Genomic DNA, 27,181 nt, shown 5'->3' with positions numbered 1-27,181 from the left:
CTCTCTGCCTTTCCAGTAGAAACTGTATCTCGGACTAACCAAAATGAATCCAGATGCATCCAGAAGGTGAGACATTCTCCAAGACAAGCCCAGGTGGTGAAGAGGAAAAAAAGAATGATGCTAGATTAGAAGACATTAACTACAGACCTAATTCTGTTGTCGCCATCTTTTTACAGCATTATGTGTCCACTGGGGGAACCGGACAAAAGCCACAGGACATGGGGGCACAGAGGGGACAAGGGTGAGGAGGGGATCTGGAGGCGCAAAGGCAGCATCAGCAGAGCCATCTACTTTGTGGCTGAGACAAGTCACTTCCCTGTGCCCAATCTCAGTTTCCTTATCTGTAAAATTGGGATAATGTTACCTCCCTGGAAGACTTCGGGTGAGGAATAAATTATTTAAAACATGCAAAGTACCTAGCGTGAAGCCTAGTGGGAAATGCTTTAAAAGGCAGCTATTTTGCAGTTGTTGTCATTATTATAACTCAAGTGGGGAGAAATCAGGCTTAGGGAGGTAAGTTCAGACTTGACTGGAAGGTAGGACAGTGAGAGATGGTTGAGACAGCCTAGCACACACCTGTGAAAACACCACATCAATCTGGGCAGAGCCCAGAGTGACATCCAAGTCCCAGACTGCACACGGGGCCATTTTAACATCAGGGCAAAAGAATGTCCTCGCCCCCCTGGCCCACTCCTTCCCAGCCCTTCCTACCCATGCACTGCAGCCGTCTATTTCAGCAAAAGACCATTTGTTTTAAGGAGTCTGCCAAGGGAGAGGATCCAGGTTCCTCTTTTTCTCTCTTTTTAAAAATGCCACAGATATAAATAAGCCCAAGATGCTCTGTTTCTGCCACCTTCTAAAGAGACCTGTGATTAATTAAGATCAGGACCACGGGAGGGAGTGACCAGAGTAGTGGACAGGTTAGGTCACAGATGCTGCCAACTGCACTCACCCACCCTTTGAAGCCAGTTTGGAAACCAGCCACTGGGAAACCCCACAAACTCCAGTTCCCCCCAGACAATCTTGGAGGAAAAACCCAAGTCAACAGAGAAAATGAAAGTTACCGGGAAGGTCCGAGGTCCACGGAGGCTGCATCTTAAGGGACAGATGCCATCATCCCAAGCCAGGTGCTCTGGGAATGGGGTTGCCAGGGTAAAAAACACAACACCCAGTCAAATTAGAATTTGAGGTAAAACAATCATTTTTCACTATGTCCCAAATATTGCATGGGACATACTTATACTAAAAAATTATTTGTCGTTTATCTGAAATTCAAATTTAACTGGCCATCCCGTGTTTTATCTGACATCCAAGCTCTGGAAGGACAAGGGCAGTGCTGAAAAGGACACAGCTTAAGTTAGAGGTCTCAAACTGGTGGCCTCCAGGCCACATCAGGCCCACAATGTTGTGTTGTTCGCTCTTCACAATTTATAAAAATTGGAATAGGTTGCCAACATTTCAAGGATTTCTGGTTTCTTTTGAAATGGGAAGCTCCAACCATGCTGGGAGTAGCTCCCCCACTATGAGAACATAATGGAGACATTATGCAGTGAAAACTGATTACTGATTCGTTAGGATGGAGAGACTGTGGATAAATTCGTTTTGGGGCTGTTCGTTGCAGGATGAGTCTAGAGGTCACGTGGTCAGCAGCCCACACCCGACTGGCACTCTTGCAGGTTCCACTGCTGCTGTCCCCGAAATGCTGGCTGCAGAGTCTGGAAACCACCCATCTGCAACGTCCCTGCCAGGCCCAGGTGGACTCCCTGTTTCCAAGCCCAGAATGAAGGATCTCCCCGCAGGCTGGAGAAATCAGTGCCCACAGTGCCCCCTGCAGACTCAGGCGAGAGTCATGAGTCCTGAGAGGTACCTCGCTCCATCTTCCCTGGCAATTGTGTGGCCACGATTAGGAGTGAGGCACATAAAATCTAGGAGAAGAAAAAGAAGATTGAAAGAAACTAAAAGCAGCAAGCATCTGAGAAGCTCTTTCTATGTTCCAGGCAGAGTTCCAAGTGTTCATTTACTTCCTTAAAATATCCCCGTGGGTAGGTACTGTTATATCCCTATTTTTCAGATGAAGAAATTGAGGCTCAGAGAGATGTGAATCATTGCTCAAAGTCAATAGCTAATATACAGCAGAGCCAGGATTCAAACCCAAGAAGTTCCAGAGCCCATGTTTGTTTTTAACATTTTTTAAATTGTCATACAAGATGGGGTGCTGTGGTTCATGCCTGTAATCCCAGCACTTTGGGAGGCCAAAGCGGGATGATCACTTGAGACCAGGAGCTGGAGACCAGCCTGGCAACACGACGAGACCCCATTTCTACAAAAAATAGAAAAATGAGCCGGGCATGGTGGCGCATGCCTGTAGTCTCAGCTACTTGGGAGGCTGAGGCAGGAGGATCCCTTGAGCCCAGAAGTTCGAGATTGCAGGGAGCTATGATGATACCACAGCATTCTAGACTGGGTGACAGAGCAAGACACTGTCCCCCCCCCCCAAAAAATTGTCATACAATAAAATTGACTTTACTTTTTTCTTTTGATGTACAGTTCTATGAAGTTTAACACATGTGTAAATTCATGTAACCACCACCACAATCAGGATAGCCCAGAAACTTCCTTGTGATATTCCTTTATATTCACACCCTCCACCCATCCCAACTTCTGGCAACCGCTATCATGTTTCCCACTGTTATAGCTTCGTCTTTCCCAGAATGTCAAATAAATAGAATCACACAGCATGTAACCGTTTGAGACTGGCTTTGCTCACTCAGCATAATGCCCTTGAGGTTCATCCAAGTTGTCCCAAGTATAGCTCATTCATTTCTTTTTACTTGGTTGAAGATGGCTATTACTAATTGAGTACTTACCTGTGGCCAAGTGCTACCTTAAGCATTTGGATACATTATCTCATTTGATCTTCACCATAACCCCAGGAAGAAGGAAATGTTATACCCATTTTATAGATGGGAGATCTGGAGCTAAGAACTGGTCATGCTACTGCTGTCTGCCAGAGGCTAGGACTAAGCCCAGCTCCAAACCATCTGTAAAACTGCTCTGTTCCCAGCAAATGAGTGAGATGTGGGGGAGACAATACCAGCTCTCAGCTGAAATTCTGGAAGACACTCTGTGGATCCCTTATTTATCCCCACAGCATCCCAGAAATGCTTGTGATTTCATCTATGCAGTTGGTGAGGGTCTTAAGCAAAGGCCCTTGCAAGGCAGTAGAGCACAGCAATGAGGGTCCCAGGATAGGGTTCAAATCCCAGCTCCGTCACTTCCAAGGTATAGGAAGTAAGTCACTAACCCTCCCTGAGCCTCAGTTTTCCTATCTATAAAATGGAGTAATAATGAACAGGCTTGGGGTATAGATTAAATGAAATAATAATTAACACAGTATCAGCACATGGCGAGCACTCAATGAACCCATTTCACAGATGAGGAAACCGAGGCTTATAGAGGTAAAGTAATTTGCCCAAGATCCCTCAGCTAAGAGGACAAAGAGGTAAAATGAAACTGAAACATCAAATGTTTGGTGGGACTGTGGTTGGAACTGAAGCTAGGGAGACAAGTTGCAAAGGGTTTGAGCACCAGAGGCCTACCATTGCTCCTGGAGCTCGGAGAAGCAACAGCAAAACCAAGAGACTCAAGAGTGTGGCTGGGAACTCTAAAGGGAGCTTCTCAGGCCCCTGGCTGGCAGGCATTTGGGGCCATTTCTAACCTCAGCGGTGTCTCATCAACCATGTGGGCATAAGCAGGGAAAGCCAGCAAAAGCATTTGAACTTTCAAGAGCCAGAAATTAGCTCCTTCCTGTATCCATTAGACTGCACTTAAGTAATATGCTGCAATCAAGCCAAGGATTACAAATGCAAGAGCCAGACTGACAGAATTCAAGTGCTGGCTCTGCCACTTACCACCTTTGTGACCTTAGGCAAGAGTTATCTCTCTGAGCCTCTCTGTTCCTTCAACTGTCAAATGGCATTGTTAATAATACAAACCACCTCATGGGGATGTTGGAAGAATAAATGTTTCATTACGTGTAAGGAACTGAGATTAACACATAGTAAGGGTTCAGGCCAGGTGCGGTGGCTCACGCCTGTAATCCTAGCACAATGGGAGACCAAGGTGGGGGGATCACTTGAGGTCAGGAGTTTGAGACCAGCCTGAGCAAAATCGAGACCCCCGTCTACAAAAAATAGAAAAAGTAGCCAGGTGTAGTACATGCCCGTAGTCCCAGCTACTCCAGAGGCTGAGGCAGAAAGATTGCTTGAGCCCAGGGGTTTGAGGTTGCAGTGAGCTATGATCATACCACTGCACTCTAGCCCGGGTGACAGAGTGAGACTCAGTCTCAAAAAACAAATAAATAAATTTTAAAAATAAATTCTTAGCTTGCTGGCTGTCAAAAAATAAGATAAAAAATAATTAAAAATAATTTTTTAAAAATAGCCAGGTGTGGTGGTGTGGTAGTCTTAGCTACTTGGGAGGCTGAGCTAGGAAGATTGCTTGAGCTGGGAGTTCGAGGCTGCAGTGAGCTGTGATGATGTCACTCCACTCTAGCCCCAGCAACAGAGCAAGACCCTGTCTCAAAAAAAAAAACAAAAAAAACAGAGATTTATTCTGGGCCAAATGTGTGAGATCACAGCTAGGGAAACATGGTCTCAAGAGGTCTTGAGAAAATGTGCCTGAGGCAGCCAGGTCAGTTTTGTTTTATACATTGATGGAGGCAGGAATTACAGGTAAAACCATAAATCAATACCTGGAAGGTGTACATTGGTTTGACTCGACAAGGTGGGACATCTCAAATCGGGGTGGCAGGGGTGTTACAAGTCATAGGTGGGTTTTAGGGATGCTTTAGTTAGCAGTTAGTTGAAAAAAGTTAAGCTTTGTCTAAAGAGTCAGTAGAAAGGAATGCTTGAGTTAAGATAAGGGGGTCTTCTGTCATGTGACACTACACTGGAATCAGGTGGGAAAGTAAGTCACATTATACCAGGTCAATAAAAACACATTTAATGAGATTTTATTGTTTGTAGGCATGACTCGCCAGGCCTCTTAGAAAGGAATCTGGGCAAGAGAAAAAAAAAAGGGCAGAGTTCAGTCCTCACTACTGTTGACCAGAAGCCTCACCCATTACATAAACAGTTGGTTAACACATATTTTGTTACATGTATTATCTACTATATTCTTACAATAAAGTAAGCTAGAGAAACGGAGCATCGTAAAGGTCTTTACCCTCATCATCTTCATGTTGAACATCACTGGGAGGAGGAAAAGGAGGGCTTGGTCTTGCTGTCTCAGGGGTGGCAGAGGCGGAAGAAGCAGAGGAGATGGAAGGGAGGCAGGAGAGGCAGGCACAGTGTAACTTTTATTGAAAAAAATCCATGTATAAGTGCCAGAAATTAGCTTCTTCCTGTATCCGTTAAGACTGTATCCACACAGTTCAAACCCATGTTGTTCAAGGGTAAAGTGTCCATGCTTTAAGAAACATCCTGTGGGCCCCGTAACACATCTTCAGTACTGTCGGTTTGAGTGATGGTTCAAGGAAACATGTAGTTATTTTTTGCTTTACTTAGCACCTGCTATATATTAATACAAGGAATACAATTATATTAATACAAGAACTGCAAGGGAGACAAATAAAAAACACTGCTTGTTCTAGTAGAAGGCAGCAAGTTGGAGACAAGGAGGTGCTTTGAGTCAAACAGATTAGGGTCTTTGACCCAATTCTGTCTCCTGGAGTTGAGGAACCACAGCTCTTCGAGCCTCACCTGAGATGACAGGCACGCTAGTTCTCTCCTCAGAGGGCTGTTGCTGTGAGAAACGATGTGCCTGTCAAATGCTTTAGCACAGTCCTGCCACAAGTCAAGTGTCTGATTCATTCTTTGGTTTACCGAATATTTATTGAGTGGCCCACCGTGTGCCAGGCACTGTGCCATGTGCTGTGGAGGTGGCCACACAGGAGATGGAGTTGCTACCCACATGGAGTCATGGTCTAATGGCAGGAGATAGATAATATACACATATGCTATATAAATACACACTATATATAAACATACGTATATATACAGTATATGCATCGGCAGTATTTATTAGGCAATGATAAGCAGTGTGAAGAAAATTACAAGATAAGGGAATAGCAAGTGGCAAAGGGTGCAGGCTGGAGTGCAGAGCTGTGATCATAGCTCGCTGCAGTCTCGAATTCCTGGGCTCAAGTGATCCTCCCCACTACATGTACATGGCACTACACCTGGCTAGCTAATCTTTTACATTTTTTTTGTAGAGACAGGGTCTCACCATGTCACCCAGGCTGGTCTCAAACTCCTGGCCTTAAGTCATCCTCCTGCCTCAGCCTCCCAAAGTGCTGGGATTACAGGTGTGAGCCAGCATGCCCAGCCAAGGAAGACTTCTTTTGATAGGTTCCCAGAGGTGATATTTGTGCAAATACCTGAAAGAGACAAGGGAGGGAGCCATGCAAAGCTCTGGGGGTCTAGGGCTGGTCATTCCAGGCAGAAGGAACAGCAAGTACAAAGAAAGATACTAAGGTCGGAGTAATCCTAAAGTGATGGAGGAACAGCTAGGAGGCCCATGTGGCTAACTCAGACTGAAAGAAAGGGAAAAGATGAAGTCAGAGGTTAAAAGGAGGGGGGAAGAGGCTGGGTGCAACGGCTCACAACTGTAACCCTAGCACTTTGGGAGGCCAAGACTGGAGGATTGCTTGAGACCAGCCTGAGCAAGAGTGGGATCTCCACGAAAAATAGAAAAGTTAGCCAGTCATGGTGGTGCATGCCTGTAGTTCCAGCTGCTAGGGAGGCTGAGGCAGGATTGCTAGAGCCTGTGAATTTGAGGTTACAGGGAGCTATGATGATGCCACAGCACTCTAGCCCAGGCAACAGAGCAAGACTCTATCTCAAAAGAAAAAAAAGAGGGGAAGATCATGTAGGCCCTAATGCAGACTTTGGCTTTTACTGTGCAAACTGGGGAGACACTGTTCTGAGCAGGGACAGTTCACTGTGCCTGCATTTGGAGAATAGATCATAGGGGGTAACGTCAGTAGAGTTTTCCAAGTTTGGATGCTGGTGGCTAGGACCAAGGAGGTGGTAGCAATGAAGGTGGTTGAGAGGGGGCAAGTTTCAGAAGATAGAACCAACAGGATTTGCTGTTTCATATGGGGAATGAAAGCCAAGTTGCCAACGGTGACTCCAAGGTTTTTGGCCTGAGCAACCAGACTCCTAGTGTTGCCAATACTTGGGAAGACCGTAGGATACACGGACTTGTGGGGACTGGGAGTGTAAGAGTTAAACATTCAGTTTGGGACACGACATGTTAAATTGAACACACAAAGGGGAACACAAGTCTGGAAATGTAAGCTGGCACCACAAAAACAGGTTTGAATGTCATAGCAAGAAATTAAGTAGGGTCAGTTGGCTGATTTCAAGGCCATTAAAGAGAAGACATTTGATTATGGAGCTCTGTATTTACTGCTGCGTAACTAGTTAACCCAAAACTTAGTGGCTTGATACATTTGCCTCCACAATGGAAAGGATCTGCTTACAAACCCAAAATGGTTGTTGGGAGGATTGTTCCTTGCTAACCTGGCCTCTTACATGGCAGCATGCCAAGGAGAGTGAGAGTCAGAATTTCATTACCTAGTCTCAAAAGTGATACTAGGTCCAGCCCACTTAAGGGGAAATTTTATGAGGATTACTGAAAGCAATTTTAGAAATCCAGAGTCCCAGCTTTCAAAGGTAAGATTCTAAGACCACGTTGAAAATCCACGCAATTTTAATGATAGTTATCACCCCTACTAATCTCAAAATATCCGTAACTTAATGTATACAATCTTACGTAGGTCTAAGCGTGTTAGTGTGCCAGATGCTCTTGTATTGACCCTCTCTCTACCTGTCTCTGCCCCTGGACTTCTAGCCAAGTGTGCTCATGAACCCTATCACTAGCACTTAATGCATGTACAATGCCATGCCTGTCCACAAAAACCAATTACCCACTAGACTGATTCTCCCCTCAAGAACCTGGGACCAGTAAATAACCCACATGAAACATGTGGCTACCTGGTTGCTACTTGTTAGCCCCATTAATGTTTACCTCCAATGGCCAAATACAACAGCATTTTGACTTTAAAGATTTTATTTTCTTTCTCCAGGTAGAAAGGTTACAATTTTACCAAGGTCTAACAATAATTGATTCTTCAAAGAATGGGCACAGCCTTTTGAACTCAGGCTGCATATACAATAACCTTGAACAACTGCTTCACTTTCAGGAGAACAGGGTCAGTCTTTCTTTCAAGACGCCTTGTCTTGTGTTCCAACTCCAGTTAAACTTTCTAAGAAGAAAAAAGGTAGATTATAATCAGTGCTCCCTTCTGGTCTTAAGTGTATGGGTTCATGTGCTTCAGACTGGGTCATTCCAAATCCATCCACTAGGTGGATATACAATCATGCACCAGACCAAGGGAGCTGGGAAACTTTCAAGAGACATAACCCAAGTGCAGATGTATAAAAAAACTGTCCAAACAACTAAAAATAGAAAAAATTAGCCGGGCATGGTGGCACGTGCCTGTAGTCCCAGCTATCTGGGAGGCTGAGGCAGGAGGATTGCTTGAGCCCAGGAGTTTGAGGTTGCTGTGAGCTGGGCTGACGCCACGGCACTCTAGCCCAGGCAACAGAGTGAGACTGTCTCAAAAAAAGAAAAAAAAAAAGAGCAAACAGGGATATTTAAATATGAAGTGAATAGCAGACATTAGGGAACTATTTAAATATCTCAGCTGTAAGGACCAGTTACTTGGGACAACAGTCTTATCCACAGGTGGTGGAACCTATGGCCAAGGCTGGTTATCTACACATAAGTTAGCCTTTCCGGACTAAAGGTCATGAAAGCAACTTACTTTCAAGTGCTTAAACTATGCACATTTATATACCCAAAGACAAGTGAATGAGAGATCAGTGTCATTAACTACAACTTAATTTCTGCATTTAAGTTTTTTATTAAAAAGCTGTAGAGTGAATTATTAGGAATCAAATCTATTATAGCAAGCAAAAACACTGCTCAAGGGGTGGAGGAAAACTGTCATTAGTTTGCTTATGCCCCTTCCATTAATTAAAGACACTAGACAAGTCAGGGGATGACATTTAACATAGGGATTGATTTGGTAAAAGCAGATTCCCCATTATTAGCATAATTCACAAAAAGATGCATTATGTCAAGACAAAGAAAGTTCCTTTCTTAGAAGACCTATTAGTACTAATAGGCCAACATCAGCCCTCAGGACTTAATTTTAATTCTCCTTGTCTTATACCCAACATGGAAATGGGTCCTGAAGTTATACTCAAATAGGCAAATAATTTTGCTATGGAGTTGACCGCTAAAAACAAAGCAGAAGCCTCACCTGTTACAAGACTCGCTGAACAAAGCCACAGGAAGATCAGGCTGACAACAATGTCACACATGGCTTCTGAACCTATAGGACGTTAACAGATGATGCCAAAATAAACCATCTGTGTGCTAAAAAAAAAAAAAAAGTCAACAGAGCAAGCTTAACTCTCATATAAGAAGACAGTAGGCTAGTAGGGGTGAGCAGAAAGCAAGGTATCTCTGGGGCCAATGCATCAGACAAAACTGGCTAATAGTGTAGATCAACAGGGTCGATCTGATGGGGAAAAAAGTTAAGTCATCAGCTGCAAAGGCCAAATTTCAGTCCAAGTAGAAAAAGAAAAGCAGGCTAGGCATGTTGATGCAAGTCTGTAATGCCAGCCACTAGGGAGGCTGAGGATCACTTGAGCCCCGGAATTTGAGGCTGCAATAAGCTATGATCAGGCCACTGCACTCCTGCCTGGGAGACAAGAGAGCCTGTTATCTTAAAAAAAGAAAAAGCAGCTACCACCCTCCCCACACAGATCCTATGTCTATTCAGCCAAGAAAAACATGTGGGCACCACTTACCAATCCTTTCCCACACCCAGATTCATGTGGGTCCATTCAAATTCTAGTTTCTGCCAACAGCAATCCTGAGATGAAAACAGAGATGAGCTCCCATCAGCTAGATACCCAAGGGAACGAGATGTGCAAGAGCTGCTCAAGCTGGCATATCAGACAGAAACTGGCTTAAGGAAGTTAGATCAACATGGTCGATCTGCAGGGGAAAAAAGTTCAGTCATCACATATGCCAGCAGGAAGCTCTTGAGCCCTAGAACACCCTGAGTGAGGAAAAAGACTTGCTTGGTATGCTTCCATAGCTCATCCAATATTTGAGCACTTCTGTGTTGTATCCTGTCATTGGCAGTGATATAACAGTCAAAACACCCCTGCCTTCAGAGTTTACACTCTATTTGAGGATAGGCCATACGATAGCAGACAGTGTGGATGGCAAAAGTTAATAGTTAGCTTTTGCTGAGTTGAGAAGTGACAACAGTTTCTGAGCAAGTGTCAGGAGATTTTTAACTTGAAGACGTTATCACAAAAACCTGACCAAAGAACAATCTGTGACAAGCTTCCAAAAGTGTTCCCAAGAAGTCCAGCCCTTAAGTGCCTCAATCCTAGACTCCAGCAAAAAAAGCCACGCAGTTGGGAATTGGCTGGAGTGGCTAGCTCAACAGAAAACCACATTTGGCTTTCCAAAATACGTCAACACATTATACATCCACATGGAAAGAAATTTAAGTGCCCAAGAAAGCACACATGAAGGAATGGAATCCAAAATTGTGTTGAGTGGCGTTAAAAATACATTAAAGGCCGGGCGCGGTGGCTCATGCCTGTAATCCTAGCTCTCTGGGAGGCCGAGGCGGGCGGATTGTTTGAGCTCAGGAGTTCGAAACCAGCCTGAGCAAGAGCGAGACCCCGTCTCTACTAAAATTAGAAAGAAATTAATTGGACAACTAAAAATACATAGAAAAAACTAGCCGGGCATGGTGGCGCATGCCTGTAGTCCCAGCTACTCAGGAGGCTGAGGCAGGAGGATCGCTTGAGCCCAGGAGTTTGAGGTTGCTGTGAGCTAGGCTGACACCACAGCACTCACTCTAGCCCGGGCAAAAGAGTGAGACTCTGTCTCAAAAAAAAAAAATATATACATTAAACACCTTTTCACGAAAGTTACTCCACTTCAGCCATTTTCTTTTAAACCTGATTTTTCACCAGGAACCTAAGTCCAATAGGTAAACTGTAACGATAATAAAATAAAACATACAGCACACTTAAAAAGACACCCCATCTCTACAAAAAATAGAAAAATTAGCCAGGGGTGGTGGCGTGTGCCTGTAGTCCCAGCTACCTGGGAGGCTGAGTCAGGAGGATCATTTGAGCCCAGGTCATTCAGGTTACAATGAGCTACAATGTCTCAAAAAGGAAAAAGAAAAAAAAACCCAATTAGTTAAATCTTCAAGTTTTTTTCCAAGTTTGCCTAGCTAACTAAGAGGTTCTTCAAAGCACGTGTTTCATACAATAGGTCAGGAGACAAATGCTTACCCGAGAGGTCGGGAGATCGAAGGTTGCACATGTCTGCACGTGGCTCCCTTGGAGGCCCAGTGGTCACCCCTGCTCCAACACACATTGCGTACACTCTGACCGCCCTCTAACCTGTGCATCGACAAAGAAAGGGAATCAACCACCACCTTCCCACGGTCAGAAAACAGAGCTGTGGGTCTTTTTATAAGCTGGCGTATCAGAAATAACTGGCAAGTGTTGTAAGACATCAGCATTGTCGATCTGATGGGGAAAAAAGTGGAGTCATCATTTACACCAGCCAAGGACTCCTTAGGCCCGTGCAGAAGGCGCGGATTTTTCCAGCTCTAACTCATCTCCCCCGCGGCCCTAAGGCCTACTTGAGGTCAGAGGTGGAGGGCCGCGGCGAGGGGTAGAGTAGGGCCGGCCGCAGAGACGACGGCACCGGAAGGATAAAGGAGGACCAGAGATTTCGGATGGAGAACTGTAGGGTTTCCACTCACCACACACAAAGCGGAGTTCCCCGGACTGGACGACATCGTACTGAGCACGATCGTAACAGACAAACACCACAACAGCTCCGCAGACGCAAAAGAAAGAACAGCCCCGGGACCGCCTTTATATAACCAAAGGAGGTGCTGGCGCCTGCGCACTGAGCCCGAGGTGCCCTGCTTCCCGCCCGCACCGCGCGGGGGCCCCTGGGAAATGTAGTCTCCCAGCCTACCATCCCGAGGCGCTCTAATGGTTTTCAAGGCCGCGTCTAGCCCTGCCCCATTCCCTGTACACAGGGGGCCACCGAGGCTTGTCGGCCTCGCCGCCATGTCGTGCTTCACACGCACCAAGCCGCCCGCCGGGCCCCCCCTCCTCCGGGGCCGGCTGAGGCCTGCGCAGCCCTGGGCTCATTTAACCCGCCCCGCGCGGCCCCTCCCTTCAGGCGCGCTCTCTCGAGCTCACCGGCCACGCCGCTGGGGGGAGCTAAGGCAACGCCCGCCCTGAGGGCGGAGGTGTCGGCGGTGCCTGGGCCCGGCCCGCCCGCCAGCCGCCCCGAAGCCCCCGCCTTCTCCTTTTCCTCCTCCTCCTCCCCCTCCTCCCTCCACCACCCCTCCGGCCGCCCGCCCGGCTCTTCGCCCCGCCCAGGGCTTGCAGGGAAAGGAAACCGAAAGTGCGCGGCTTCGGGCGAGGTCGCCGACCTGCCCCGGCCAGAGTCCCAGCACCAGCCGGCGGCGGACAGAGGACGCGCCGGAGCCGGGTAAGCGGCCACCGCCCCGGCCCCGCACCTGCTCCTGCCGCGCCGCGCACGCGCGCCGCCCCGCCGCTGCCCGCGCTCCTGCCTGTGCGCAGAGCCCCGGCGGTCCTTCCACTCCCTCGGAGCCCCTGGCCCTTCTCCCCAGCGCCCCTGCCATCCCCTCAGCCTCCGGCGTTCCTTTCGCCCCCCTCGGAGCCTCAGTACTCTCTTTAGCGTCCCCCATCCCCTCAGCTCGCCCGGCACCTCTGTCGCGGCTTCTGCCCTCCCCGGCGCCCCGGTCACCCACCTCTGTCCCCGGCCTCACCAGCTCCATCACTCACCCCTGTCTCTGCCCTCCCCTGCTGCTACAGCCACCGCTTATCTCTCTCTGGCCTCGCCTCCTATCGCCTCATCCATGCCCCATCTTCCACAGAACATCCCCAGCATCCCAGGTGCCCCCTCTTTACTCAGGCGCCCCCCAGGTGAACTCTGCCCCACCCTCTTCTTCCCGAGGCCCCCGAACCTCTCCAGCTCTCCCTCATGCCCCCGCCTCAGCCTGGGGATGGCGCCTTCCTTCGCAAGGCACCTCAACAGCCTGGCCCTCCCTTGACCGCATAATACTTGCATCAGGACCGGGTGGGCTCCCTGGCGCCCCTGCCTGCTCCGGGATCCTGGAGACTTCGCTCCGAAACCCAGCTCTTCTGACCTCTTGCCTCCACCTCTGTCGTGCTACCCTGGTAGTTACCATTCTCCTCTGATTCTGACTCCTGTGCCAGCTCGACCATCACTGATTTTCTTCTTCCTGCCCTTTAGGCCTTGATTCCCCCCAAAAAATCACTTTAGTCTGTTTATATCACAGCATTTCCTGTTCTATCTACTCCTCCCTTCCTTGCCTTGCCTTTCCTTTTTTCTTTTCTTCCATTTCTTTTATCCCCGGAAATTTCTAGGTTTCTATTTTAGTATCTTTCAACAAGAGGAAGAAGGAATTTTACCCTCGGAGAATTTTTTAAAAACCCAAACTCTAAATATTGAACCTGGGCCATGAGAGCTGGGTTTGATAAGATGAAGGAAGAGACTCACCAGAACTCTTCCCAGAGGGAAGAAAAGGGACTCCTTTTTCTGATGAGGATAAAAGCTACCCCTCATATAATGCCAAATCTATTCACAGTTTCCAAGTATGAATATTTTAAAACTCAGTGAGGACAGTTTAAAAAATCCCTTTGCTGAGGACTCTGAGTCACCTACTCTTTCTCTAGCCCTAACCCACATGATGTTTATGAGTTGGATTGAGAAGTTCCCTTAAAGGGGCTTCCTCTTCCTCTTATAGGACCAGTGTCAAAAACCGTCAAGATAGAAGAAAGAGGAGAAAGAAAGAATTGCTGATTTTTAGCTGGTCCGGAGGAAACAGCACCTCGCAGATGCCAAGCCTCCTGGTTATTGAAACGTGTAATTTCTTTCTCTTGATTCAGTAGAGTGGAGGGCTTAATCATTTGGCTCTGTTCCAAAGAGTAGGATAAGTGATAGCTGCTCACTAATTATTTATAAACTATAGAATACTACAAGCTATGGAGTACTATGTAATATAAAATGCCAGATACGGTGGTGAGTACATGGTTTGGGATTAACAAAAATGTACTCCTTTTTGCCCTGACAACAATATTTGTCTGCTTTATAAGAGAGGAAAATGAAACCTAGCAACCAATTAAGTACCTTGGCTAAAGGCATAAACCAAACAGTAGTTTTCAATGGGATTTGGTGACATTCCTTCTACCCCAAGAAAGTGCCAGGGTAAAAGGAAGGGGAATTTCACCCTTGAGAAAAATCACCCCAAATTGTGAATTTAATGTTTTGTGTCACAATTGGGCATTCGTTGATTAAAATCTGCATTAACTCTTAGTTAACGGATTGTTAAAACGTTAACAGAGGAAGAAAGGACTGGCTTGATGGTGTTTGGGTTTTTGCTGCTAGCTGCTGTGTTTCAAGGGCACTGATAACTCTCAACCTGTGCAGTTTTCCAGATAACTGAAAGTAACGTGAACACAGAGAAATTCAGGTGACTCAGACATGGAGGAAAGAAGACCTCATCTGGAGGCCAGACCCAGGAATTCCCATACCAATCACAGAGGTAAGCAAGGTTTCCTACCTAATGAGAAGGAAATTCTAGTAATATGAGAAGAAAATTAAGTTCTGTATGAATGAGCAGGCCCACCTCAGATTGCCTACATCTCTCAAGTGGAGAATTCCTTAGCTATAGTATGAATGACTCTGAAAGACAGACAGCCCTCCACTTTCCCTAAGAGAGCTGATGAATGGGTGTAGTCACTTTAGCAAAAATAGTGATAGGGTTTCAGAAATGGAAATAACTCTTGGTGTGGAACAGCACTATCCAGTAGAAACATAATATAAACCAAAAACATAATTTTTTTATTTTCTAGTAACACCATTTTAAAAAGTAAAAAGAGGCAGACGCCTTTTTCGGCCCCTACCCATCTGCACCCAGATTCTCAAAAAGAAATAAAAATGAAAAGAAACATGTCATTTTTTAATTTACTACTAATTTAATAAAATTTGACACTTTCATACTATCTTAACACAGTATAACCAAAATATTATCATTATAATAATTGAATTTATTTCATTATAATATTTTAATAATATTTTTATTTCCCCCCAAATACTCAAGTATTATCATTTTAAGATATTATCAACATAAAAATTTTTATTGAGTTATTCAGTTTTTTTTGGTATTAGTCTTCAAAATCCCATGTGTTTTACACATCTTAATTCAGACTAGCCACATTTCACATGCTTAATAGCCACATGTGGCTAGTGGCTATTGGAAAGTGCAGGTCTTGAGTCCTAGGCATCAGAGCAAAGATAGTTCCAAGAGCATCACTTGACTAAAGGAATTGTTCTGTTTGCTCAGAACTTGCTAAAAGAAAACAACCAAATGGTTTGCTGCTTTTCCTTAAGTTTGCAACGTGTCTTCTGAGTTTTAGCTATGGAACAAATGAGGAAGAACTGTGAGATTTTATTTTATGAGCTGTGTGAATGTTGAAAGAATGGGAAACAATATAGTCCACGATTTTCCATTCTTTCAAAATATAGAGTCTTCTAATCAGATCAAAATATTAAAAGTAGGACTTCTGATATTTTAGGAGTTTGAAAAGTAAATATGAAAGTAACAATTATAAAAATTTAGAGTTCAGTTGTACAGCATTTATAGTTTACCAAATATTCCTTTATGTTGTCACATTAAAATTTCTGTACAAAGTACAAAACAAAGAAAAATGTACACAAATGGATTTAGCATCTGATGTCATGAAATGGCTATGAGCATCTCAAATATAATGTGCATGTGAAGTTTTCGTAACATTTTAAATCATCAAATCATTGTATACAGTCTTATTTGTTTTTAAAATCTCCACATTTTTCTAAGTTGAGTCAGCAGAATCAGTTTTAGCAAAAAGGAAAGTGAAAAAACTGAACTTCAGGTATGTTGGGCAAAGTCATTTATGAAATGTGTGGCAGATCAGGGAAGATGAGTTTGGCTTCATCCACAGAGTGATGTTAGCTTTCCTGTGTGTGCTGGGTGTGTTCTCCTCACCACCCACCTCCCACACCCACTTCCTGTTTGAGGGTTGGTAATTGATAAGCACTATGTGGATGAACTCATGCTCCAGAAAGGAGGAAAGCTTGAGTTTCATTTCTCAGTTTCCTGAAACGAAACTTGAGTTTCATTTTCCAATTTCCTTCACAGTCTATTGATTAGCTCAAAAACATCTTGGGAAAGGAAGCCTTACCTTTCTCTTTCTGATTCAGACTGCATTTGCTGATGCTGGGCAAAGTTTAGGTAGTGTTTCCCTTCGTAATTTTATTCCACTTGATGTCTCTGTTGCCTGTCATAACTGTTTAGTATCAGAACTGTTTAGAATCAATAGGGTATTTATTCCCAATAAAAAATTATTATTACTGCTACTATTGATAACTAACATTTGCTGAGAACTTTTTATGTGTCAGGTACTATACTAAGCATTTTGTAAACATTTCATCTTTACAAAAACCCAGAAACTGAAACTTAGAGAAATTATACAATGTGGCCAAGGTTATATAGTGAGGAAGTGACCAAGCCAAGATTTGAACCAGGTCTGTTTGGCCCTGGAATGTTCTGACTATTGTTTGGTATTGGCAAGAGATAACAAGCAAAGAGCTAATCTTTTCAACCCTCTGATACTTAAGTCCAAGATTGTGAGGATTAAATGAAATACTATATGTATTTATTCTCTAACATGTATTAGACACTGAATAAATGTTTATTCCTTTTCTCTTTTGCATCCTTTGGAAAAAGTGTTTTCATAATCTATACAGCAACAATAATTATCTTTCATTTATTATACAACTTGGTAGGAATTTTTCTCTCCAAATAAAACCTGAGTTCCTTAGTTGTTTTGGAAAATTAGAACACGTTCATTGCTGTCCAACAGGGTTTCCTTGCCCTTTGACTCCTGTGCTTACCCAGTATTCCATTTGTGTTTAGGGCCTGTGGATGGAGAATTACCACCAAGAGCTAGAAATCAGGCCAATAACCCACCAGCCAATGCTCTCAGAGGAGGAGCCAACCGTCCCGGAAGACATCCTAGGACCAACAACCATCCTGTTCCTTACCGGCAAAGAGAAGAAAGATTTAGGGCCATGGGCAGGAACCCACATCAGGGAAGGAGGAACCAGGAGGGACATCCCAATGACGAAGCTAGGGGCCAAAGACATGATCAGGAGAATGATACCAGGCGGAGAAATGGCAACCAAGAGGACAGGAACCACAGACCACCATGGTCCAATGAAAACTTTCAGCAATGGCGGACCCCTCTCCAGAAGCCTGCAGAACAGTCACAGCAGGTGAAGAAACTGGGCTACAAGTTTCTAGAAAGTCTTCTGCAGAAAGACCCCTCTGAGGTGGTCATCACACTTGCCACAAGTTTAGGGCTGAAAGAGCTCCTGTCTCATTCTTCCATGAAACCCAACTTCCTTGAACTCATCTGCCAGGTTCTTCGGAAGGCTTGCAGTTCCAAAATGGACCGCCAGAGCATTCTCCATGTACTGGGCATATTGAAGAATTCCAAATTCCTCAAAGTCTGCCTGCCTGCTTATGTAGTAGGGATGATCACTGAACCCATCCTTGACATTCGAAACCAGTATCCAGAACACATAAGCAACATCATCTCTCTCCTCCAGGACCTTGTAAGTGTCTTCCCTGCCAGCTCTGTGCAGGAAACTTCTATGCTCATTTCTCTCCTGCCAGCTTCTCTTAATGCTTTGAGAGCCTCTGGTGTTGACATAGACGAGGAGACAGAGAAGAACCTGGAAAAGGTGCAGACCATCATTGAACATCTACAGGAAAAGAGGCGAGAGGGCACTTTGAGAGTGGATACCTATACCCTAGTGCAGCCTGAGGCAGAAGACCATGTTGAGAGCTACCGGACCATGCCCATTTACCCTACCTACAATGAAGTGCACTTGGATGAGAGGCCCTTCCTTCGCCCCAACATCATTTCTGGAAAATATGACAGCACTGCTATCTATTTGGATACCCACTTCCGACTCCTGCGAGAAGACTTTGTCAGACCTCTACGGGAAGGCATTTTGGAACTTCTCCAAAGCTTTGAAGACCAGTGCCTGAGGAAGAGAAAGTTTGATGACATCCGAATCTACTTTGATACCAGGATTATCACCCCCTTGTGTTCATCATCAGGCATTGTGTACAAGGTGCAGTTTGACACAAAACCACTAAAGTTTGTTCGCTGGCAGAATTCCAAGCGATTGCTGTATGGGTCCTTGGTATGCATGTCCAAGGACAACTTTGAGACATTTCTTTTTGCCACTGTGTCTAACCGGGAACAGGAAGATCTCTGCCGAGGAATTGTCCAGCTCTGCTTCAATGAACAGAGCCAACAGCTGCTAACAGAGGTCCAGCCCTCTGACTCTTTCCTCATGGTGGAAACAACCGCATACTTTGAAGCCTACAGGCATGTCCTGGAAGGACTCCAGGAGATCCAAGAGGAAGACATCCCCTTTCAGAGGAACATTGTAGAATGTGACTCTCATGTGGAGGAGCCAAGGTATTTGCTGTTAGGGGGCAGATATGATTTTACCCCATTAATAGAGAATCCCTCAGCCACTGGGGAATCTCTGAGGAATCCTGAGGGCTTGAGACATCCCAGGATTAATGTCTTAGACCCTAGCCAATGGCCCTCAAAAGAAGCCCTGAAGCTGGATGACTCCCAGATGGAAGCTTTGCAGTTTGCTCTCACAAGGGAACTGGCAATTATTCAAGGACCTCCCGGAACAGGTAAGACAGAAAATTTTTCAGAGCACATGACATCTGCCCTACGAGATAGGCAAAGGTTTGACCTGAGGTTTCTAGAATGTCTCATTTAGAAACATTCTCCTGAAATGGGCATAAAAGTTGTTTATAGAGTAGCTGCTTATAGTAATTTTCCAGTGGGGACTCATTGGCATGCATAGTGATAAACCAAAATCACAAGATTAGAAAAAACTGCTAGAGGTCAAATTTAGGGAGATGATGCATTATCTGTGGTTCACCAAAGGATACATTAATTTGTTGAATTTCTTATTATTTTCAATTAAATAGTATCAAAAATATAATAGCAATAGGTGCTAAGCACTGTTTACATGCTTTATATATGTTAACTCATTGCATCGTCACAACAACCCTGTGAAGTAGAAAGTAGAAACCATTATTAAAACCACTTTATTGTTACTAGGCTCAGTTAGGTGGCCTGTAACTCTAATACTTTGGAAGACTGAGGCAGGAGGATTGCTTGAGCCCACAAGTTTGAGGCTAGCCTGAGCAATGTAGCAAGACCCCATTCCCACAAAAAAATTTTTAAAATTAGCCAGGCGTGGTGGTACACACCTGTAGTCCCAGCTACTACTAGGGAGACTGAGGCAGGAGGATTGCTTGAGCCCAGGAGTTGAGATTGTAGTGAGCTGTGATGACGCCACTGTACTCTAGCCCAAGCAGTAGAGCGAGACCCTGTCTCAAAAAAAAAAAAAAAAAAACAACTTTGTGTAACATAGCTGGGCATGGTGCACATACCTACCCAGCTACTCGGGAGGCTGAGGCAGGAGGGTTGCTTGAGCCCTGGAGTTCAAGGCTGTAGTACACTATGATCATGTCTTGCATTCCAGCCTGGGCAACACAGTGAGACCCCGTCTCTATAAAAAAAGAAAAAAAACTTTAACAGAATAGAAAAGTTCTTTCTGATAAGAAACACCCATATGATGGAAAAATATGCATGATTTAAAGTGATGTTTTGAGGGCTTTAAAGGGAGTGAGGGGAATGTACTAGTTTATACTCCCACCAAAAATGAATTAGTGTTCCCATTTCCTTACATCCTTTCCAGCATTATTGTGTGGTATTAGTCTTTTTAGTTTTTGCTGATCTGAGAGGTTAAAATTTTTGGTTCATTATTAATTTTATGTTTTATAAATAGTGTTACAGCTCTTTTAGAATTTGTCTAGCAGGTTTTCTAGTCCTCACCAGAAGACCCTCCCCAAAAAAACCTTTTTTTAAAATAAATAAATAAATAATGGTTCATTTTTTTTTTTACAAGGTCCTTATCTCCCTTCTCCCACCATCCTAGTCAGTTTCCTTCCCTAAAGCAAACAATGTTATCATATTCCTGCGTATCCCTCCAGAGATATGCTATGAATATTCAAGCAAATGTATACTTACCTTTATTACTTCCACTTTCTTTAAACCCACTGTGCTCTAAACACTATTCTGCACATTGCTTTGCTCCCTTATAAAATATCTTGGAGATCCTTTCATATTAGTACATACATTGTTTTACTCTTGTTTGTGACTGCATATTATTTCATTGTATGGATAGATCAAGTCTATTTAACCAATTCTCTGTAGAAATATTTACTGTTACAAGCAGTAGTTTAGTGAATAGCCTTTTGTGTGTGAGTCATTTCACGCACAAACAGAATACATCCAAGAGAGAAATTCCTAATTGGGTCAAGGAGATGTACATTTGTAATTTTAATAGATATTGCCAAATTGTCCCCTGGTAGTGTGTATCACAGTGGTTACTTTGTATTTGTTCAATTAAAAATGAGATTAAACATCCTTTCTTGTGTTTAGTAGCTATTTATATTTCTGCTCCTATCATATTCTTTGCCTGTATTTCTGGTGAATTGCTTCTTGTTGTTGATTTGTAGGAGTTTTTTGTATATTCAAATATGCATATTGCAAATAATTTCCCGTAATGTTATCACTTGAATTAGGACTCTTTAGTTCCAAGTTTAGTAATCGTTTCATACTATTATAAGATGCACACGCCTACCTGTGAGTATGGGAGAAAGTAGGAAAGGGGATCATTTTGCGGTGGAAATTCCAAGAAGTACCTACTGTAAGGGAAAGGAAGCAGGGGGAGAGAATAGAGTAAATATTGAATTAAAAAGATTTCTCTTTCCTACTGAGATCTTTATCTCATCCAGTCCTCCAAACTAGAAACCTAGGAGTTATCCTTTTCTGCTTATTCCCCACTCCCCACCCCTGCCAAATTATTACCAGGTTCCACTCAATTTTACCTCTGAAACTTCTCCCCAGTCTGCCGTTGATTTGCTCTCCATTGCTGGAGCCAGGCCTTGATCTTCACTCACCTGGAAGACGGCAGGAGCCTCCCAGCCAGTCCCCTCCATTCCCTCTTGCCCACTCTTGCTTATTGTCACTTCCCCGGGGAAGTCTCTCCCATTGACTAGGCCAGAATCATAGTTATATGTTTTCTTGGTCCATGTATTTCTCATTTTTCACATTTATGATTTTATATTTGTTTGATTAATTATCTTTCTCCTCTACAAGTCTGTAAGGTCCAGGAGGGGAGGATAAAGAACCATGTCTGTTGTTGTATCTCTTGCACCTATCCTAGTGTCAGACACCTGGTAGGCACTGAATAAATATTACTTGAAGAAAAAAAAAGAAGGAAGAGATTATTACTTACCATGCTATTACTGAAATCCGATTTTCTTGTATCACTCCCTCACTCAACTTTGAGTTTTTTGAGGACAGTGATTATGGTATTCAGCCTGACATAATGTTAGAATTTAGCAGTTTGTAGCCTAATTAATTAATTAATGGCCAGTTACTAATGAGCTGATAACTCTAACTCCAATGTTGATTTCTAAGAGATTTCCCCTCCCATCACAAAGGCAAGTCCACCATGGTATATGAAAAGCATTTCTAAAGAATTTGCCGCATAAGACTGGAAAAAACATATATATATTTCATCAGTAGATCAGTAGGGAAGTGACTAAAAACTACCTTACAGCTGTAAAAAAAAAAAAAAAAAACCGAGAGGATTTTCTTTCGTGTACGGATAGAGAACTACCTCCGAGATACATTAAGTGAAAAAAGCAAAGCAAGATGTAAAACAGGGAGAATAGGCTGCTACTATTTGTATCTCAAAAAAAAAGGGGAAGGCTAGAAAAAGAATATACATTTGTATTTGTTATATATGCATAGAAAGACTCTGTCTGGGAAGTTATACAAGAAACTGGTATCATGAGTTGCTTCTAGCCAGAGGAACTGGGTGGCTAGGGGACAGATGTACAAGGAGGACTTTTCACAGTATGCCCATTTGTGTTTCTTGTATTTTAAACCATCTCAATGTATTGCCTTTAACATTTTTTTAAAAAAATACTTTGTTCTAAGTAATTAATTACTCCTTTTAGAAAGTTTCTAAATTTTTTAACTCCTTTTTTCTTATGTTCTAGGCAAAACCTATGTGGGTCTAAAAATTGTTCAGGCCCTCCTAACCAATGAGTCCGTGTGGCAAATTAGCCTCCAGAAGTTCCCCATCTTGGTTGTGTGTTACACGAATCATGCTTTGGACCAGTTTCTGGAAGGTAATGTCTGTAGGCAAAATTGTTCTCTAGCAAGATGTTTATAGTTGAACCATTGGCAACTTTAGTAACTTTCTACTTACTGGTCTTTGAATAAAGTCCACATCCTTATCGTGACCTACAAGGCTGTGTGTGATCTGTTCCGGCCAGACTCTGAACCATCGCCTGCTTCTTACTTTATTCTCCCTAACTCCAGCGGCACTGATTATCTTCAATCCTTGAATTCCTTTAGCTTCTCTCTTGGCTCATGCTCTTCCCTGCCCGGTATGTACTTGTTTCCCTCTCCCTCTTTCTTCATCTTGAGCTCATCCAGCCTGGCTGGCTCCAGCTCATTCTTACAGTCTCACCTTAAATCTCTCTTCTTCAGATGGACTTTCTCTATTTCCCCAAACAAAGTTAAGTCTCCTTTTGCAGTTTTTCTTTTTTTGTAGTCTGTTTTATGTGTCTCTACTCTAGATGATAAACACCATAAGGGCTGGTCATTTTCTTGCTGCATTCACAGATCCTGGCACATACTAGACACTCAAATACTAATTGTATTAATGAATAAATAAATACATGCTTTTCCTTTTGCTTAAGATAATTATTTTCCATTCTTCTACACCCCCGTTCACTTAGATAAATCTTCTTTATTATTAGAGTCTCAGTTTAAATATTAGATCCTCAAAAACAGATCCCCACCCCTCCACCCAGATTAGGTAAGGTCCCCTGCTATCCACTGATGACATCATGTACTTAGAGTACTTACTACACTTATCACTGTTGTAGTAAGTTGTTTAATGAGTATCTTCTCTGCTAGACTGTAAGACATGGGAACAAATCAGGAACTGAGTCTGTGTTTTTACTGCTATATCTTCAGAACTTGGCACATGCCTGGAACATATAAGCAATTGGTATATCTGCTGAGTGAATAATGATTAACATTTACTGAGTGGTTGCTCTGTGCGGGGCCCTAGCTAGGAGATATAAAGATATTCCTTCCCTTATCCAGACTGTAGCCCTATAAGGAAGATATTGCTGCCTCCAAATCACAAAGAAACTAAGACTCAAGTAACTTGCCCCAGATTACACAGCACTAAGTGGTATAGCCAAGATTTGAGTCCCCTATTGTCTGATTCCAAAGCCAGTGCTATTAAGCACTATGCTTTACTGCTCTGCAGGTCACATCTTCTCTGGGGCCTTCTCACTCGTTAATGGGATACATTTCCTGTAAGCACAAGTTTGTTCCCTAAGGGACCAGCTGAGACAAGATCCCAAACACACATAGCTTTCACCTGAGAGAACCCAGCATAGCTCCTCTCTACCCTATCATACTCCACTTTACTCCACAGGCATCTACAAGTGTCAGAAGACCAGCATCGTGCGGGTGGGTGGAAGGAGCAACAGCGAGGTCCTGAAGCAGTTCACCCTGAGGGAGCTGAGGAACAAGCGAGAGTTCCGCCGCAACCTCCCCATGCACCTCCGAAGGGCCTACATGAGTGTGAGTCCCAGCTCTGGAATATCTCAAGGGGACCTAAACAAGATAGCAGTGGCTTTCTGGGTAGGCAGCCCAGTGTAGATATAGAGGCTCCTCAAAGCTCTGAAGGAAGCAGGTTCCTTTCGGCATTCCATTCTGCTGATCTCTTGACATGACCTTTGCCCCAACAATCCAAGCTGGAGAAAAGACAAAGAAGCGCACACTGCCCCTCCCCACCCCTGCCAGGACCTTAAAGTTCCTTCCCCCAAACCACCGACAGCACTTCTACTTACAGCCCATTGTGAGGGAAATATGACCAACCAAAAATCTGAGTTCTAATTACTAAGGAAAAGAGAGAAGCCAGGCATGGTAGTACATGTCTGTAATTCCAGCTATTCAGGAGGCTGAGGAGGGAGGATCGCTTGAGCCCAGGAGTCTGAGGCTGCAGTGAGCTATGATTATGTAACTGCACTCCAACCTGCACAACCGCGTAAGACCCTGATTTTTAAAAAAAAGAGAACAGATACTGTGAGGCTTGAAGTCTCTGCCACAGTATCCTTGGCCTGTTTTTCTGTTGTACGTGTTGAGCATCCAAAATCCAGAATGCTCGAAAACCCAAAACTTTTTGAGCACCAACATGGTGTTCAAAAGAAAGACTTATGGGGATCATTTCAGATTTTGGATTTTCAGACTTGGAAGGCTCACCCAGCAAGTATAAATGCAAATATTCCAAAATCAAAAAAAATCCAAAATCTGAAACACTTCTGGTCTCAAGCATTTTGGATAAGGGATACTCAACCCGTATTGTTCCTTTTTCTTATTGTGTCCTTTTCTTACTGACTGGTACGAGTCTTTTTAGAAATTTTGGATACTAATCCTTTGGTTTCAAGACCACAATAATGTGCCTTGGGAAATTGCTTTGTCGACTGATCTATTTATTTATTCTCCCTTCTTGCTGTTCCTGTCTTAGCTTTGTTTTCCCACAAGGCAGGGTCTGAGTTTGGGGGATAATGGTATTTCCTCATCATTTCTTCCCCTCTATTCTTGGCAGATTGTGACACAGATGAAGGAGTCAGAGCAAGATCTTCATGAAGGGGCCCGGACCCTGGAGTGCACCATGCGCGGAGTCCTACGGGAACAGTTCCTGGAGAAGTACATCTCCCCGCAGCATTGGGAAAGCCTCATGCGTGGACCTGTGCAGGTAGGGGTCATCCTGGGTGGCATAAATATCTCCCTTGCCTCAGGACTAGGAGGGAGCCTCCAACAGAAGCAGTCATCCAAAGCTTTAGTTGTTTGGTAAACTGAGGCCGCTACAATGTGAAAAGTTCCCTTTCATGATGAGAAGAAGCTGAGTGTACTGGTTTGAAACAAGACTCTCGAATTAGACGTCAGGGTTTGAGTCCTGGCATTGCTCTGGGCAAGTTACCTTATTTTTCAGTGCCTGCTTCCTCTTTTATAAAGTGGGGATAATAAGAATTAAGCGGAACCATATGCAATTGCCAATATTTATAAATTTGACTTGCAGAAATGGTAATTTCTTATAAATCAGCTTAATTCTTATAGGATTATTTGGATAAATAAGTCAATATTTGTAAACCTCTTAATTTAATCAATGTGCTATTAGTGTTTATTAAGTGAAATAAACAAAATTATAACCAGAGGCAACCTAGCACATATAGAGAGCTTGGGAGCTGGGCACAGTGGCTGTAGCCTGTAGTCCCAGCTACTCAGGAGGCTGAGGTGGTAGGATCACTTGAGGCCAGGAGTTCAAGACCAGCCTGAGTGATATAGTGAGACCCCATCTCAAAAAAAAGAGAGAGAGGTTGGGGGTTGGTGGACCTCAGTCATGCAGACTGTGTGACTTGGGCCAATGTGATCCTCAGCAATCAGATAGGGATAATAATGATACCTGCCCTCAAAGGATATTGTAAGAAGTAACTGAGACAATCTCTGTAAAGTGGCTGGCCAGGAACCCAGTGAAATGTTAGCTCTATTATCATTGGGTTGGTGATTTCTAGGGTTATAAACCCAAAAGCTTAGAGAGGTCAATCAGGTCTTATAAATAAGTGAAGCAGTCTAGATGTGAAACATTAGGAAGTAGAAAGGAGTGTGGCAAACTGAAAAAGGAGTGGCAGCAACCCAGCTCCAGTCATTTGTTGCCGTTCACTAATGGGATGGCTCGTGGTTGCCATAGCTCCTGATTTTGTCAAGAGAGGCTGGAAACGTAATAATTTTTAAAATTCTATCAAGTCATGTTAAATGTTCCAGTTGCCCAAAGGATGCCAGTTTGCAACCTCTGAATTTTTGATCCTTTGAAGAGACCCTGCCTTCACATTGGTTGTCACAGAATCCTTGTGAATGATAATTCTTCCTTCCTCAGGATGGTGAATGGGTTTCCTTCCAGCGTTCGAAGCAGTCCATGATGTTGGAGTGGCTGGGTCTTGGTGTTGGTTCTTTCACCCAAAATGTTTCTCCAGCAGGACCTGAGAATACAGGTAAGAAGTGCATGTCTTCCTAGAATCACATCTTAAGGTAGAATATGGTAAAGACCAGAACACTAGGACTTAAGAGTAATGCCCAGAATACATAAAGAGCTGTGAATCAACCCGAGAAAGACAAATAGCTTAATACAAGGAAAACAAAGAAAAGACTTTTAACAGGCACATCACAAAATAGGAAATCCTATTGTTCAGTAGACATATGAAAAGTGCTAATTAGAAACTAGGGGAATTAAAACCACAATGAGATACTATTACATGCCCACCAGATGGGCAAAAACTTTAAAATTTAATATAATCCCATGTTGATGAGAATGTGGAGCAGTGGGAACTCTGATATACTTCTAGTGGTGATATTTCAATTGGTACAACCACATTATGATAGCAGAAAAACAGAAATCAGATGTCCATCAACATTTCTATAATGGATGGATCAATTTCAGTCTACTCAGATAATGAAATACTGTACAATAGTGAAAAGGAATGAATCATAGCATATAGAGCAACATACATGAATCTAAAAACATGCTGAATGAAAAAGGCAAGTTACAGAAAAATACATACACTAGACAATGTGTTATTTAGAGATATATAGTATGTATGTGGTAACATTATTTTCTTTTAAAAGGG

At 43.7% G+C, this 27,181-nt stretch overlaps 1 protein-coding gene and 1 long non-coding RNA gene across 4 annotated transcripts in view; one reads left to right on the top strand and one right to left on the bottom strand.

The window, feature by feature from the left end:
* Positions 1–8,162: 8,162 nt before the first annotated feature.
* Positions 8,163–12,008, bottom strand: LOC105818621. 2 transcript variants are annotated; one of them, XR_001137902.1, is made up of 5 exons: positions 11,945–12,008; positions 11,466–11,576; positions 9,948–10,137; positions 9,395–9,510; positions 8,163–8,332 (listed from the first exon to the last, which is right to left on the bottom strand). It is a non-coding gene; the product is annotated as an uncharacterized LOC105818621 (long non-coding RNA). The 2 variants fall into 2 exon arrangements; XR_001137901.1 differs by having other exon boundaries at positions 9,395–9,466; positions 9,948–10,012.
* Positions 12,009–12,525: 517 nt separating this feature from the next.
* ZNFX1 (zinc finger, NFX1-type containing 1) overlaps positions 12,526–27,181 on the top strand; it is a 25,611-nt gene continuing 10,955 nt past the window's right edge. Inside the window, exons 1-7 of one of the 2 annotated variants that reach the window (XM_012654708.1) lie at positions 12,526–12,690; positions 14,677–14,791; positions 17,204–19,012; positions 22,469–22,600; positions 23,929–24,077; positions 25,105–25,254; positions 26,434–26,548. In XM_012654708.1, the coding sequence (XP_012510162.1) occupies positions 14,731–14,791; positions 17,204–19,012; positions 22,469–22,600; positions 23,929–24,077; positions 25,105–25,254; positions 26,434–26,548 (2,416 nt within the window). In that variant the 5' untranslated portion in view covers positions 12,526–12,690; positions 14,677–14,730. Of the gene's footprint in view, positions 12,691–14,072; positions 14,113–14,676; positions 14,792–17,203; positions 19,013–22,468; positions 22,601–23,928; positions 24,078–25,104; positions 25,255–26,433; positions 26,549–27,181 lie in introns of those variants that run through there. The other variant, XM_012654709.1, reaches the window with a different exon arrangement.

The sequence above is a fragment of the Propithecus coquereli genome, unplaced genomic scaffold (genome assembly GCF_000956105.1).
Source record: "Propithecus coquereli isolate 6110/MARCELLA unplaced genomic scaffold, Pcoq_1.0 Scaffold444, whole genome shotgun sequence".
In the NCBI taxonomy this organism is placed as follows: domain Eukaryota; kingdom Metazoa; phylum Chordata; class Mammalia; order Primates; family Indriidae; genus Propithecus; species Propithecus coquereli.
The sequence above is the reverse complement of the archived record's forward strand: the minus strand, read 5'-3'. Positions and strand labels throughout refer to the sequence as shown.